Below are 15,383 nucleotides of genomic sequence, written 5' to 3'. Positions count from 1 at the left end.
CCAGAGATCTAGGTGGAAAGAGGATCCTCGTCTCACCAGGCTGGAAGTCACTATATAGTTCTGGGGCATTGTACTGCCCTTATACATATGTGGCATGGCCACATTTTGAATACCATTTCTGTTCTGGTTGCCATATCTCAAAAAGGACATAATAGACCTGTGAAAAGTGCAAAAGAGAGCAACCAAAATTATTAGGGGGCTGACGTGTCTTTTCCATAAGGAAAGGCTAGAAATTTTGTTAAGGGGGAGGGAATTGTGACTAAGGAGCATATGAATGAGGCTAATAAAATTATGCATGGTTGGCTGGATAGAGGAGGTTTTTCCCCTTTTCCATCACGCTAGAATCTGGGGTCATGCAATGGAACTAGATAGGTTCCAGCAGCATGTTCTGTTACAAGGGGGATTTCCCCCCTCTGGGATCAGAAGCTGGCAGGAGTGTTCAAGACAATTACAGACACAGCAAAGGTCCAATAATAAGGTTATTAAGGGAGGTTGAAAACAAGGGATAAGTGGGCATTCCCACATGGCACAGAACACTTAAGATGAAACGCATTGTCTGGGTGCTATTATTAACTTTTGCTTTTAATTACCTGCCTAATCTAATGTATAATCTGTATACTGGCTACATGGACATATACTATGTATAGGAGGGGAGACAGCGGGATTGTAGTGAGGAGAAGACATGGCAGGCAATATTGGGAAAACATAGAACACAGAACAACTAAAGAATCCAGAGAAGTAATTTGGGTTGGTCAGAGGACTGAAGAGAAGAACAAAACGTGCAGAGCGGCGCCAGTAGAGGGAGACAAGTTGGGGGTCAGATTAGATGACCACATGAGACCAGACCGACTGGGAATACGTTCCTGGATAAGTCTGGGGAGCAAGAGTAAGCTGAGTCAATCTAGACTTCCAGAGGGCTAGTGGGGTGTATTTAAGGAGGAGACCCAATTAGCTTCGGGTTGCCAGTCCAGGAAGATACAGAGATGGGGAGGCAAAAGGGAAAAACAGGCAAACAGCATAAGGGGAGCAGACTTTGAACCCAATCAAGTTCAGGTATAGAGTGAGAGTTAGGGTTGGTCCAAGGACTGGAGGTATGGAGTAGGACAAACATGGAGGCAAAACTGGAAAGACAAGGCAGTTTGGGTCAGACTAGAGGACCGCATGGGATCCCAGATCGATGGACAGAGCTACCCAGGCAGAGCCGAAGAGCCACAATAGGCTGAGCCCTTCTGGACTTCCAGAGGGCCCGTGAGGCAGAGGTGGAAGGGGAAAGGGGTGAGGGACTGACCAAGATAGGTTAGTGGGTTGAGTGAAGCAGGAGAAGCCATAGGCAGAGCAGACCCACAAACATTGGAAGGACACAGCAGTCCAGCTCCCGGAGGGGAGTTGAAAGAGGGAGAAGGAAGCAGGGAGTCAGACACGAATATAGCCAAAGAGATTTGGGTCCAAGATCAAGGCTGGTCTCGCTGAACCTCTAGGGAAACGAGCAGGGGCAATTTGAGAGAGAGAAGCCCGAACAGACTCAGGAAAGCTACAGAGGAAATGGTGATGGGTGGAGGGAGAGGAGAAGAAACGGCTTCTAGTCCACATGGGGGAGCAGACTAACAAGCAGAATTACCCCGAACAAAGCCAGGGGGTCAGGATAGGCTTAGCCCATCTGGATAGCCAGGGGGCCAGCGGAACAGTGTCTGGAGAGGATAAAAGGGGGGTGAGGGCTTGGCAAGGACAGATCACACCTGGTCAAGGGAAACAGCAAAAAGCATCGATACAGCAGACCAATCCCTGGAAGGGGGTTGGAGAAGAGAGAGAAAGACAGGGAAGCAACCATCCCAAAGCCTGCAGAGACTTGGACACCAAACCCAGATCGCTCCCTCTGGACCTCCAGAGAAGGGAGCGGGTCAGTTTTAGGCAGCTTCGGATTTATCAGTCTCAGGAAGGCTAAGGAGATTTAAGGCTAAAGTGCAGGGGGGTAGTTTCAAAAATGGCCATACCCCGTAAGAGCTGGCATTCACTGTTCCTTTCCTTCAGAGGAAGGGTCAGAGTCATTCCTTCCGGGGAAATGCAAGCAGTCAAACAATCTCTTGCCATGTCTGTGTGCCTCTGGCAGCCCATCATTAAGCAGGTGAATGGCTGTCTTTCCCCTGGTGGAAAGGATCAAGTGCTCACCAGACATCAATCTGGGTGAGGGTCCTCTTGCTTTGTGCTCATCCACAAGTCCAGGAAGTTGAGAAGAGACCCTGCCTGCCAACAGCAAGCTGGAATGTGTATTTGTGGAAGCTTGTGAGTAAGACGCCTCAGCTCGCACAAGCAACGCATACTTCTGCAGTTGTAAAAGTTCAACTTGAAACTATTTAAGACTCCTGAATATTCTGTGCAAGCACATAATAGCTGAGATGTATATCCTATTCAGATGTTATTATGTGGTAGCAAGCATGACTTGTCCCCTTAGCTAAGCAGGATCCACCCTGGTTGCATATAAATGAGAGACTAGAAGTATGAGCACTGTAAGATATTCCCCCTCAGGGTATGGAGCCGTTCTGGGAAGAGCATCTAGGTTTCAAATTTCCTCCCTGGCTTCTCTAAGATAGGGCTGGGAGAGATTCCTGCCTGCAACCTTGGAGAAGCCGCTGCCAGTCTATGTAGAGTGTAGGCAATACTGAGCTAGATAGACCAATGGTCTGACTTAGTATATGGCAGCTTCCTATGTTCCTATCCATATTATGATGGACACACAATGAATCTTTACCATGCATTTGAAGAACCTGTACCCAGGTTCACTTTTAAAATGAACACTGGTACAGTCAATCACACAAAATAAATCTACAAGTGTACAGACATCTGTACACTCAGACAACTTAGTGTCTGAAATAGGGCTTTATACAAACAGATTTGTAAGGTGAAAAGTGCTTGCTGTTTTTAGTGTTTAGTGGAAAAGACATGGGTCCTAGCAAGATAGGATGCTGCCTGTCGCCCTATTGATTAATCTGCCTGACTATTGTCTACGCTGACTGGCAGCAGCTCCAAGCCCTGAGATAGGAATTTCCACCTACCTGCTGGGGTTTGAATCTGAGCCTTTCGACATGCAAAGCATTTGCTTTACCCCTGAGCCACAGCTCCATCCCTCCTGCAGAATTGCTCTCCCCTCCGCCCCAATCCTCCCCTTTTTTCCGGCTGTCTTATCAGTGGGAGTTCACTTATTTCCTTGCAAGTCTCCTATTAAGGAACATGCTGTCACTGTGCTCCAGTTCTCCCCACATCTGTATCCTCTGCTTTTCAGCTAAAGCAATTGTGGCAATGGCTGGCGCTGCATTGAAGGTTTCACCACATGAGCTTGAACACAGGAAGGGTCACATGGAGACAAGTGCCTTGTATGCATGAGACAGCCCTTAGCTCTGGGATAGCCAATAGGCCGAGGGAGCAGAGAATGGAAGTCTGAATGACATGCTAATAGACAGATGGGCCGAGATGCACTTTGCCTTACTAAGGCAGAACATCAGAAGTGCCAGCACTGGTTACCTAGAAGCGATTGCTAGTCATACTCAGTGACTAGGCAAATGGCTAAATGTGTTTTCTTTTAAATGACACTTGAATGATGGAGGTGGGGAAGGAATTAGACTTTGTCCTCTACCTTTTACAATTGACATTACAGCTTTTCTGCATCCCCCACCCAACAGCTCTCTCATAGTTATTTAAAAATGATTCCACACTGGAGTCTCATCGTCTGGATTTAATTATATTCTCCCTGTGACATTAGAAGGGCAGTAACTTTAGATGCAGACAAAACAGGTGGGCAGGGAAACGGAGGATTTTGTGCCCATTTCAAATCTAATTTCAGTTCTAAACTGAGCAGTCCTGTACTCTCATTATGGCTAGCCTAAGGTAGTCGGAATCCTATACCAGACCAGCACAAGGCAGGAGGAGAACACAAGAGCGGAGGCAAAGTCCCAGAGGGTCCCAGCAGCACCAGCCACATCCCCCAACATCCGTGGCAACTCACCAGCATGCACCAGTCTTAGGGTGGCAACACCCACATATGGGCCAGGCATGGAAAGATCCAAGCCACCCATTGTGAGGTAGTTCACATGATGATGGAAAGAGCAGGAGAAGCGTCCTACCCGAGTTCGGAAGTTGTGCATGCTCCCAAGTTGTGCTCCAACAAGGTTGGAGGTGCCGACAGTGATCATCTGTTAAGCAGCAGCGGGCTTGGAGGGCTTTTCCTTCTAGCTTACCGAGCCGCTTGGTATAGTTTCTGGGTAGGACAGAGCCTTCTGATCCAGCTGCCGCATAACAGATGAACACTGTTGGTGCCTCCAACCAGTGTTCTAATTTTTTTCATCTGTGTGTGGAATGAGTTTTGTTCTGGGTGGCAGTATCAAGGCAGTGTGTGCACACATGCATCCAGAGTGGGATCTCCCTGATTGAACCTGAGCAGGATCTAAAATTAACTGAGTGGACATCAGAAAATGTGTGAGTGCGTGCACGTGAGTACACCTTAGAGGGAACAGTGCCTCCACCCTTGTTTTTTTGCTCACACATGAGCAGAAACTGGGAGGGCATGCAGCTCCCAAATTTAGGTAAGAGACTTCTACCTTTTCCATCTTGTGAACCAGCCTAGTGATTAGGAAACACCCTTGTGATGTCAGCACACCAAACCACATACACAGAACATGCAGTGCACCTCCTACAAAGGTGCCTTAGTGCCTTCTACTACATGAGCGACTGTGGTGTCATCAGCCAGAGACTGGAAACAGGCATTGAGGCCCCAACAGAGAGAATTTGCATCTCTTATACCACTTGCACAGACCCACAGTGCTACTAGCCACCTTTTTGACCACACTACACAAAGGGAAGAAAGATTGCTACTTTTGGAGCAGGGAACATAGGAAGCTGCCTTATACTGAATCAGACCATTGGTCCATCTAGCCCAGTATTGTCTACACAGACTAGCAGCAGCTTCTCCAAGGTTACAGGCAGGTGCCTCTCCCAGTTCTCTCTTGGAGATGCCAGGGAGGGAACTTGGAACCTTCTGCGTGCAAGCAGGCAGAAGCTCTTCCCATACTGGCCCCATCCCCTGAGGGGGATATCCTACAGTGCTCACACTTATCTCCCATTCAAATGCAAACCAGAGTGGACCCTGCTTAGCAAATTCATGCTTGCTACCACAAGACCAGCTGGTACACTATAAACAGAGACCTTCCCAGGGCAAGGATTCAAGTTTCCCTGAGGGAGTAACGCTTATCTCTAGGAAAGCACCATTTTGCCAGGGGAGGAAGTGGGAAGCCACAAAGGGAGTCCCAACTGCACTCATGTAGGAGAGAAGGCTGCTACCTCACCATCCAGGGAACACTGGGCGGTAGCCAGGTTCAAGTCCATCTGGAGAAATGGTAGAATCAAGGCCATACTCCTCTTCTGCATGACTGTCCAGTAATAACCCTCTCGGAAGCAAAACAATCCACAGGCAGGTCTCAAAGCCCATATGGCATATACCACAGAGTAGCTCTCTGACCATCTGCCTATAGCAGGAGACGGAACAGAGGCACATCATGGGGGCATTTGCCAGATTTGCCAGCCCCTTGTAGCTCACTCTTTGTCTGGCTGCATATACCAGGAGCACAGAGACTACAGCCAGCCCCATAAAGTGGCACAGGTTTTCTGGACAAAAGGTCACAAGTGTGAGCCATGGATGTGATCCCTCCACTGGAAAGGGTTCCCACAACTGCGGTATCCCAGCCAATCAGAGAAAGCATTGCAGCGCCAATCAGTTGGCTCTGACATTGCATGGTTTGCACTCTGCTCCAGCCATCCCATCTAGCCACACACATTCCATGCTTGACTGGGTGGCCATCCAGAAGAATCTGCTGAATTCATATTTTGGGGCATTGTTTTCACCAGCACTGCCACCCTCCACTTATCGTAGTGCCTTGCTCTTGCAACCCCAGTTGGGAGAATGGAAATTCCAGTTGGATGTCCGTGTGTGGAGCCTTCCTGAGGCACAGCCTGTGAGGGTTCTGAGAAGACAAGTGTTAGCAAAATGCTCTTCATGTCTGTGTTCTGAGATTAGCAGGCAGTTTGTGCAAAATGCACACTCTCATAGTTCCCATCAACAGGGTTCACATTTGTGTACTTTAAGTCTACGCAGCATGAGGTCAGAGGGAGATAGGCGCATGCCCTAAATTATGGATGTTCTCTCAGGAGTTCATATACTGAGGGTAAATGTGCTCCTATTGGTGCAGAGTTAGTCAGAATCTGTACTCCATTGTGGCAGAGTGGTTGGCGTGGATGAGACGAGGCCTGTGTGGGTTTTGCATTTGTGTTTGCTCTCCATTGGATTCAGTTGGTGCTTTGACTTGTATCACCTCGGGAATTGGCTTAACATTATGCTTCTGGAACTGTGCCCAAAGTCTTGAGGGAGTGTATGGCTTGGCATGTGAGCTCCACTCCATAATGCCCACATTTCTGACCCTGGCCAGAGTTTCTACCAGTGATGCAGACATATCAGCACAATCTCCATTTCCATAGGGATGTGTCAAAAGAAAGATTTTGCGTTTTGTTTTGAGCTTGAAATGAAACGCAAAGCAGCCAAAATGTTTCGTCAAAACAGCAGTTGAACCAGCTGTTTAAAAAAAAAAACCCAACTTGAATCATTTTGAGTGTTTTAAACATAGGAAACAATGGGGAAGCTCTAAACACCCCATCATTCCCCTGTGGGGGTTTGGGGGAAAGGTTAAATTTTGTTAAAAATAGCCCGCTTACCCATTTCTTTTGCAGGTTGGGTGGTAGGTAGCACCCATCATGCCCCACCACACAACCCACTTTGTGTCTCTAGGAGCTACCCATGGGGGAACAATAGGGTGTCTTGAGTTTCCCCATTGTTTGGAACAAGCTGTACTCAAAGGGCACTGCACACAAGTTTTGCATTGCAATTTGCAATGCATTTTGCAACCTACCTTGAAAAGCACTTCAGAAGCACACAATAAAAGGGAATCTGTCCTCTCAATACAGAACACAGATCTCAAACACAGTCAAAATGGCCAAATAAGAATCACTGACCCCGCTCCACTGCCAGCCACAGTGCCTGTGCTGCAGTAACATCCTTGACACAAGTTGCTCTCTCTCACATTGACTCCTACTTCCTAGCATTGCAACAGCTGCCACAGCAGCACCCTTAGCAGCAAGCAGAGCCATAAGCTCAAGTAGAACAACTTCAGCCAAATCTTGACTGAATACACCTTGTAATGCAGATTACAGAGCAGACCAGAGCAGTGAGTGAAGCCCAGGTTAGTTTCAAGGCCAGATGTGGAGCTCATCACAGCAGTCACTAAGAAATATTACTTACACACACAGCTGCCACTGTCCATTTCTCACTACAGCACTATCTCACAAACAAGACAAATCTGGGATCCAGCAAAACCAGATTGTTATAGCAGCAATAGCACAGCATATTCTACTCAGTGCTGAGAGAAGAAAACCACAAAATTAAATCTACCTTCCTCTTCTCCTGATGTATTCTCTGTAAGAGAGGCATAAGGGAGCTCTCTGTCTCCCAGTTCCTTTGAATATATTTTGAAGTTCCCTCCTTCCTCCCACCAGCCAATGGGGGCACAGTTGATTTGTATGATAACAAGGCAACCAAGAAGCAAGGAGATCACAAACCAATCAGAAGCCAGTGCCAGAAAACCAACCAGAGAGGGGGGGAAACAGGCCTCCAAAATGGTGCTTGAAATGTCTTGATCAAAACGGGGTTATTTTGTTCAAACTCAAAACAGGCCCTTTATTTAGTGGGTGTTTTGTTTCAAGCTCAAAACACTCAAAACAACCTGTTTTCAATTGAAACATTCTGAACATCCCTATGTTTCTGCTGACAGAAGAGGGCTTGCACCAGATCATATGCTGATCAAACTCTCTCTCTCTCTCTCTCTCTCTCTCTCTCTCTCTCTCTCTCTCTCTCTCTCTCTCTGGTTTGTTTTTGGAAGTTAGGATTGCATATATGTCTTTGTGATACTTCATGTTTCAGGTTTTTTTTAACTGAGGGTGGTAAGCCTTGTCTCTGGTACAAGCCAGATATGGGTTTACATCTCAGTCAAAGCTAGCCTTGTTTTTAAATAAAATACATTTATGCAGGGTTATACACTCAAGACAGAAAATGGAAGGCTTAAGTTGGTCACTTTGTTCCTGCTTCTTTTTAATGTTATCAATTCCTTTCCCAGTCCATTGAAAGAGAGGGCTGGTTTGTGTGATGGTTTTTTTGGGAGCTCCCTCCCCCCCCCCCGCCCCCCGATTTGCAAGGTATGAACATCCAAGGATAAGCACAATAAGTGAACTGAACCATTTCTTGGATATACCCAGCAGTTCCTTTTATGGTTGTGCTTTCCCAGCAATCATGGGACTTGCTGTCCCCCACATCTGTCTGCATGTACGGAAGAGATAAGGCGTTAAAACTTGACACTATGGTTTGGTTTTGGCCTTTGCATGCACAATGATAGATATTGACTCTTAGAATTGTGATTGTTTAAACAAGCTGACAGCATGACTTGCTGGTCTGTTCCAGTTGTTGGATGATCAAGATGTTAGAAGCAAGTACTTCATTACTCTTAGAATTTTGAAGAGAGAAGATACACATTGGCACCTCCCCAAACTTGACAAATATTTGTATTTCTTAAACCTTTTTAAACAAGTGTACTTGTTCTGTCTTAAAGCTTCAGCTCAGGAACCCCATAGAGACTTTTAGCATGTGTATGTAGTGCATGCACACGCATGCACACACTCTCAAATGTTAAAGTTATGATACAGACTATTACAGTCACTGGCTTACACATCCAGCCTAAGTTATTCATGAGTACTCCCATTGAAATTAATACGACAAGTAAATTTGTCCCACTAATTTCAACAGCACTACTTATGAGTAACTTAATCTGTTTGTAAGGCAGTGATTGTAATAGCCAGGTCCTTTGATCATGCGGCAGTGGAGCTGGGTCAAATCACTAGTCACTGAGCTGGGGAGGCAGAGGGCTCTCGCAAGCCTTAGAAGTATCCCCAGGGCTTCGTGTACCTCTGGTTGGGAACCACAGCTTTAAAACATAGAATTCTAATTACTTTCCCCTGCTGTGGGCTTGGCTGTAGCTTCCTAGAGAAACCTACTGTCAACTTAGTCTGCTGCAAGCAATTTTCCATTTATGCTGCTTCTTGACCCTCAAAGCAGCTAATAATGATTGAAAATAGTTAAACTACAGCATCATTAAAACAGGAGGTCAATAATAAAATTATCGACTCAGCAGGGGACAAAACACATCTCTGCACTATTGAAATCGCATTTTGCAGACGTTGATTTTTCTTTTCAGTTTAGCATTGAATCTTAGCAAGACATGCCTTTTAAAAGCTAACATCAACTTTGGTTTTATCCTTATTTAAAAAAATAATGGTTCTTAAGTTTAAAGCTAAGCAAGCATAGTTGTATAATCGTTATGGAGATTTGTGAATTGTGAAGAGTCATAAACCTGATTTCTTTCATGTTTGTTAGACTTTCTTAAAAGAAGGGGAGTCTACTTCAGCAAGATGTGATGATTTGGAAGTATTAAAAAGCAAGGGCTGCCCTGCGGATGAAATAGAAAACCCCAGAGGCTCCCAACAAATGTTGAAAAACAAGGAAGTAACGAATCGCATCAAAGGTCAAACCGGGCCTGAGAACCTCAGACCAGAAGACATTACCCAGATTCAACCACAGCAAGTGCACTTGAAGCTACGGATAGGTAAGTGTGTATGCTGCAGCCCTGTCGTGTGTCACAATTACTATTGAAAGTGATTGACACTTTTTAGATCTTTAAAAAAAAAAAACAGGATGACTCCAGGGGTTTGGGGCAAAATGGGGAAAGGGGTGAGCTGTCCATTCAATTCTAAAGAGCAAGATAATTTTATAATTGGTTTTTCAGTTTCTCTTAAGTTTCTGTGATTGTTATGATCTCTCTGCTGTTTGTGCTCAACTTCTAGTTTTATTGCAGTTTTAACTCTTGTGTATGTTACTTCAAATGCTATATAGAAACACTTGTGAATGAATATTTCAGGTTGTACCACTTAGGAAATGAACCTGAAACTCTTAAATGACCAAACTTCATATAGGATAATTCCTGAAATATTTGGCATATGCTCCAAAGGTAGAGATATCTGGGAGTGCCAGGGGAGAACTGGTAAAGTCCAGTTTTTAATGAAGCATTTCTTATTGCAAACAGCTGAGGGATTAATTAATCAGGGGTATGCCACTCCTGTAGTGAATTTAATGATGTCCTAACTGGTAGTGTAGTGTTGCTGGGAGCAAATTGCAGCAATATTCTAGCATTTGTACTGGCTTTTTTGTTTTTCTAGGTATCCATTCAGAATATGTTTTCTGACTGCTTGGGCCTGTCCAACCACCTTAACTTCTGTTTTATTGTGATTTCTAAGATCAACCAAAATGACTGCCTTAAACACACCATCCATGCAGCCAAAAGTTAAGACTTCAGGAGCATGTGTGTATGTGTTCTGGTGCCTTTTCCCTGAAGACTCTCCAGGGACAGAGTCACAATATCTTCTAGAAATGGTGTGAGACCTTTTTAAAATTAATGGATATCTCTTACAAATCTCATTACCTGGGCAGGCCATAAATACTATTGGAATGTTTTGTCACTGCTCCTCTCCTGCGCGTAAGATTCAAGGTGCTCGCTGAGTAGCTGCAGGGGGAACTTGTCTTGCAAGGTGATGGATACCCCTTGCCTTCCGTTTTTTAGCTTGAGAAGTCCTCTGTTATCTAGATTGGAGGCAGCTTGCTATTGCTTTGAGACAGGAAAATACATGTATTTTGGAATATGTTGTTGAGAATTTTCACTCTGGTTCTGGTAGCTGTAGTGGTATGAATTAGGGAGAATCTACATCATAGGAACATAGGAAGCTGCCATATACTGAGTCACACCATTGGTCTATCTAGCTCAGTATTGTCTACACAGACTGGCAGCAGCTTTTCAAAGGTTGCAGCCAGGAATTTCTCTCAGCGCTGTCTTGTAGAGAGCCAGAGAGGGAACTTGGAACCTAGATGCTCTTCCCAGAACAGCTCCATCCTCTGAGGGGAATATCTTACATTGCTCACATGTAGTCTCCCATTCAAATGCAACCAGGGCGGACCCTACTTGTGAACTGTTTCTGGCCAAGTACTGTAATGAAGATCTACAGGCATACCTTGTTATACGCGGAACCGCAATTAGTGGTTTCATATATCCGCACATGGTGTAAAGACACCCGACCTCTATATCTGTGGATATGAAAGGGATAAAACCCTGCTGGTCTACGGCCGAAATAAAGTTTTTTGCTTACTTTAACTTACTTTTTACTAGTGGATAAAACCCTTTGTATCTGCAGTTCCAAGAGGGTCAGAAATGACCATTTTTTGCTCTTCTGTTTTTTAAAAAAAATGTTTGTGTGTGTGTGGTTTTTCCAAGGTTTGGGGGGCATTTTGGGGTTTCGAGGGGCATTCCTGGGCACATGGAGACCCCGCAGGGCATGGTACAGTAAACACTTTAGTTACTTTTGCCTTTTTGCACTCTTATTTTTAACCCTTCCCCCCATCCTGGAATCTAAACACACACACCCCCATTTTCCATAGGGACAATGCCTCATTACTCGCAATAGTAGGTGAGGAATAGTACCTCCACAAATAGTGAGGTAAAAATCTAATTTCCAGTTATCCTGTGTGTTACAGCACAATGTAAAATGGAGGAAGTCTTGGAGAATGAAGCTATTCTCACGATCACTGAAAAGCGGGCTAAGGGAGCTTAACCCACTTTCCAGGGATCGTGGGAACCACTGGGCTCGCAAGTGAGTCCGGTGCTACCCAGGCGGCTAGTCTGCCTAACTCCCCCTCCCCTTAAATGAGGTTAACGGAGCGAGCGCTCTGTTGACCTCATCTTTTTGCTCGTGTGTTGCCACGGCGCGCGGCAACGCACGAGTAGACCCCTAACTGGGATCTCTCCAGGATGCCCCGCGCACTCGTGAGGGGCATCCTCGAACTTCCAAGGGCCTCATGGCCCCCGATCCCCACATCCCGCACCGGATCTGTGACGGGAAACCCACTCTCCACACAGAACTCCCTCTGGCGCTTCACACCGATCGTGTGAAGCGCCTTATAGTCTAACAGAACATGGGTTAAACTTCAATATGTCGTGGAGCTTTGTACTGGCAAAGCAAAATGAGTTCATGGCAGATAAATTAGCACTCAAGCTTCAAGTATTCATTCTTTAAGAGTGGTTTGATCTATATATTCTTCTGAAGAAATAGGCTGCCTCCCCAGCACCTTCTGTGGTTTCAGCTTTCTGTTTTGCTACACTATAATTAACTTGCAAGACAAATTGAACAGTTGAGGATTTCCTTTCAGCAGCATGCAATCTTTTTGCAAACTTTTCTCATATACAGTCCTACCTTGAGCTTATTGGAGTTTACCATTGTGAAAAATTAACAATTAATGGTCTAACAGCCTCTTCAGAGAGAGAGGAAGAGATATATGTTTAGATAGACCTCAGTGGTATTGGAGATAGAAATGGGGTACTATTAGAAGAGCAAATAGAAAAAGGTGGTGCATATGGAGATGGCTTGACTGCTGGAAACAATGTGCATATAAGGACTCCTGACAGTAGTGTTTTAGTAGATCGGAAATTGACACACAAATTTCTCAAAAGCAAAGCTATCAGCAAATGTTAAGTGTGGTGATCACCATTTGTTGTTGACATGACTGTGGTTTGTGGATAGTGCTGTTTGGTTAGCATTTTAACTGTGTTGACAACTAGTGATGTTGTGTTGCTAACCTAATCCTTTTAGTGGGATTCTTCTCCTATAGTTACTTAGTCAAACCTAACTGTGTAGCTTCTGAATGCATGGATATGGTTGTCCAATAGCTTAATTATCCAGAGTGTGTGTTTGTTACCTTTATAGGTTTGGAGTATCTTGCCATACAAGAATCTGTATGGCAACCTTAAACCATTGTTGGGAGTTGTCAAGTGTAAGACCAGGTGATATAACCAGCTCTGACTGATATAAAACCTATAAAGAATGAGATTGGTAATAAATTATTCACTTGTGCCATTTCTGGATATTCAGAGTCAGTCGAGCAAAAACTAGTGAAGGAGAAAAATGTTGGAAATGAATGGCAGACATTTGAAAGGAATCTTCGTTAAAGGAGACTACATTGATGAAGACTAGACAATGTGTACCATTTGTCCTGGGTGAATCAGATAAATACATTTCTGTACATTAGAGCAGCAGGATTTAATTAATAGGTGTGCAAAATCAACCAAACCTTGAATAGGGATGTGCATGAACCAGTCTGAAGGCCATGCAAGAGGCCTGCAAACCAGTTCGTGCTGGTGCTGCTTCACAGGTCGATGCTGGCAGGGTTGGGGGTGTCTCCCTTTAAGGGCAGGTGGGGGTTGCACTTACTCCTCCCACCGCTTTCCCCCTGCCGGCACTCCATTTTAAAAAAAGTTTTTTGTGGCAGCAGCGTTCCTCCCTGCCGCCCCTGCCCCCGTTATTGCCTGGAAATACAGGACATATGCCCACAACTGCACATCCGCAGTTCTGTGCACATCACTAACCTTGAATCACATAAGTTTGGCTCCTGTATGTTGGTGGTAGCTGACTTGTGTTTTCATGTCCAGAGTTCTTTTAGTGATTATCAGCCTTCAGATGGAGATTGGGCAAAGACTTTAGCTTTATTCAAAAATTACACTGTCCTATGTACATGTGTCTGTACACATGTACATTTTTTGGTGAAAGTGACTGTACATGCATTCATTTAAAAAGTGAACTTCGGTCTCTGAACTGCAGAGTACAGATGGATTTGTACTATTGTATGTGCATTGAACATAATCTTTGATAACTATTCGTGCATATAGACCTGTACATGCACTGAACATAACAGGTGAATGTGGCCTTTAAAATCTAGAAATCTGAGTATAGCTCTGGTAGCTTCTCATCTGTCAAGATAGAAGAGGCCGTGCCTCCTGGGGCAAAAGATCTGGTGCTACCTGTCCCTATATTCCAACATAGCACACTTCTAGGTACAAGGTACTATTTCTTCCTTTTGACCACTATAGTACCTTTTGAGGAGTAGCAGCAGAAAATCAGCAGTTGTAATACCTGAAGCCTGAGGACAGAACATCTTAACACTTTTAAAGAGTTGTAATGTTTATAGTTGTAATGTAAATTGCCTTGGTGTCTTCAAATGAAAGAGAGTCTATAAATTGATATGTAATTTGTTTAGTAACCCTAGGATATGTGTGGCAAGTCCTTATGGTAAATGCATTCATATTTTCAGCTTATTTGCTGTTTACTAAGTGAAGCTTTGTTTTAACCTTAGTGAAGCTTTGTTTTAACCCCCTTTTTGCTTTTTCTGGAATTAGGGGAACCACAGACATTTTCATTAAAATTTAAGAGAGCTGAAGATTACCCTATTGATCTCTATTACCTTATGGATCTCTCTTACTCCATGAAAGACGATTTGGAGAATGTGAAAAGTCTTGGAACTTCTCTGATGAGTAAAATGAAGGATATAACTTCAGATTTCCGTATTGGTAAGAATCTTGTGTTTAAAGATGATGGGATTTTCTGACTGCTGCTGCTTCTTTCTTTTTTCTTTATCCGATCAGTGATCGTGTCTGTAATATGCATGTGCTCACAAATGTGATTTTCGAAGGCTGTGCTAGAATAGGATAATGTCCTGCATTAGAAGGAAAGTGCATATTTTTGATAGAAAAGCTCTTTCTTTAAAGAGTTCCAGGCAAAAGAATATGTTGACATAACAGCATCAACATTCCCAAGTGAATGTAGAGAGAAGCGTTTATGGTCTCTTATAGTGATCCACGTTAAACTGTTGAAAATATTTACCTTAAAACTTCCTGGTAATTGCAGTTAGGGCTGTTGATGTTCTGAGATCCTTTTACAAGCGCAGAATTTGGTACTGGGTATCAAATTCCGCCACTTGATTATATCTGTGTCAATATGATCTGTTTCAAAATTATATCTGTTTCAACAAGAACCGTGTGTAAAAGTAGCAAAACTTGGCTTTCTACAATAACAAATTTGGATTGATTTTTCATAATTTTGGTGATCTGAAGCACAGTTTACATGTTCCTGGTATATAGCACGTTGCACCTAGCAGTGGCAGGCTTTCTCTTCTCATCACCTTTGGGATAAAAGAGCATCAGAAACCTCATACAGCATCCTCTGCTTATTAAGGATGGCTTTGATCCTTCAGAAATTCCTCCCACTGATAATCCACTTCCTTCCTCACCCAAATTTCCCCATGGTTCATAGAGGGAAATATGTGTAGGAGGAACACATGCTTCCCAAGGAACACTTTTCCTCTACAG

General features: G+C 44.2%; 1 protein-coding gene across 2 annotated transcripts in view; it reads left to right on the top strand.

Moving 5' to 3' along the window:
• Window positions 1–15,383, top strand: part of ITGB1 (integrin subunit beta 1) — a 69,503-nt gene that overhangs the window by 19,725 nt on the left and 34,395 nt on the right. For both annotated transcript variants that reach the window (XM_053261197.1, XM_053261196.1), the window contains exons 4-5: window positions 9,518–9,746; window positions 14,415–14,585. In XM_053261197.1, coding sequence (XP_053117172.1) covers window positions 9,518–9,746; window positions 14,415–14,585 — 400 coding nt within the window. The remainder of the gene's footprint in view (window positions 1–9,517; window positions 9,747–14,414; window positions 14,586–15,383) is intronic.

The sequence above is a fragment of the Hemicordylus capensis genome, chromosome 6, assembly GCF_027244095.1.
Source record: "Hemicordylus capensis ecotype Gifberg chromosome 6, rHemCap1.1.pri, whole genome shotgun sequence".
Taxonomy (NCBI): Eukaryota; Metazoa; Chordata; class Lepidosauria; order Squamata; family Cordylidae; genus Hemicordylus; species Hemicordylus capensis.
The sequence above is the reverse complement of the archived record's forward strand: the minus strand, read 5'-3'. Positions and strand labels throughout refer to the sequence as shown.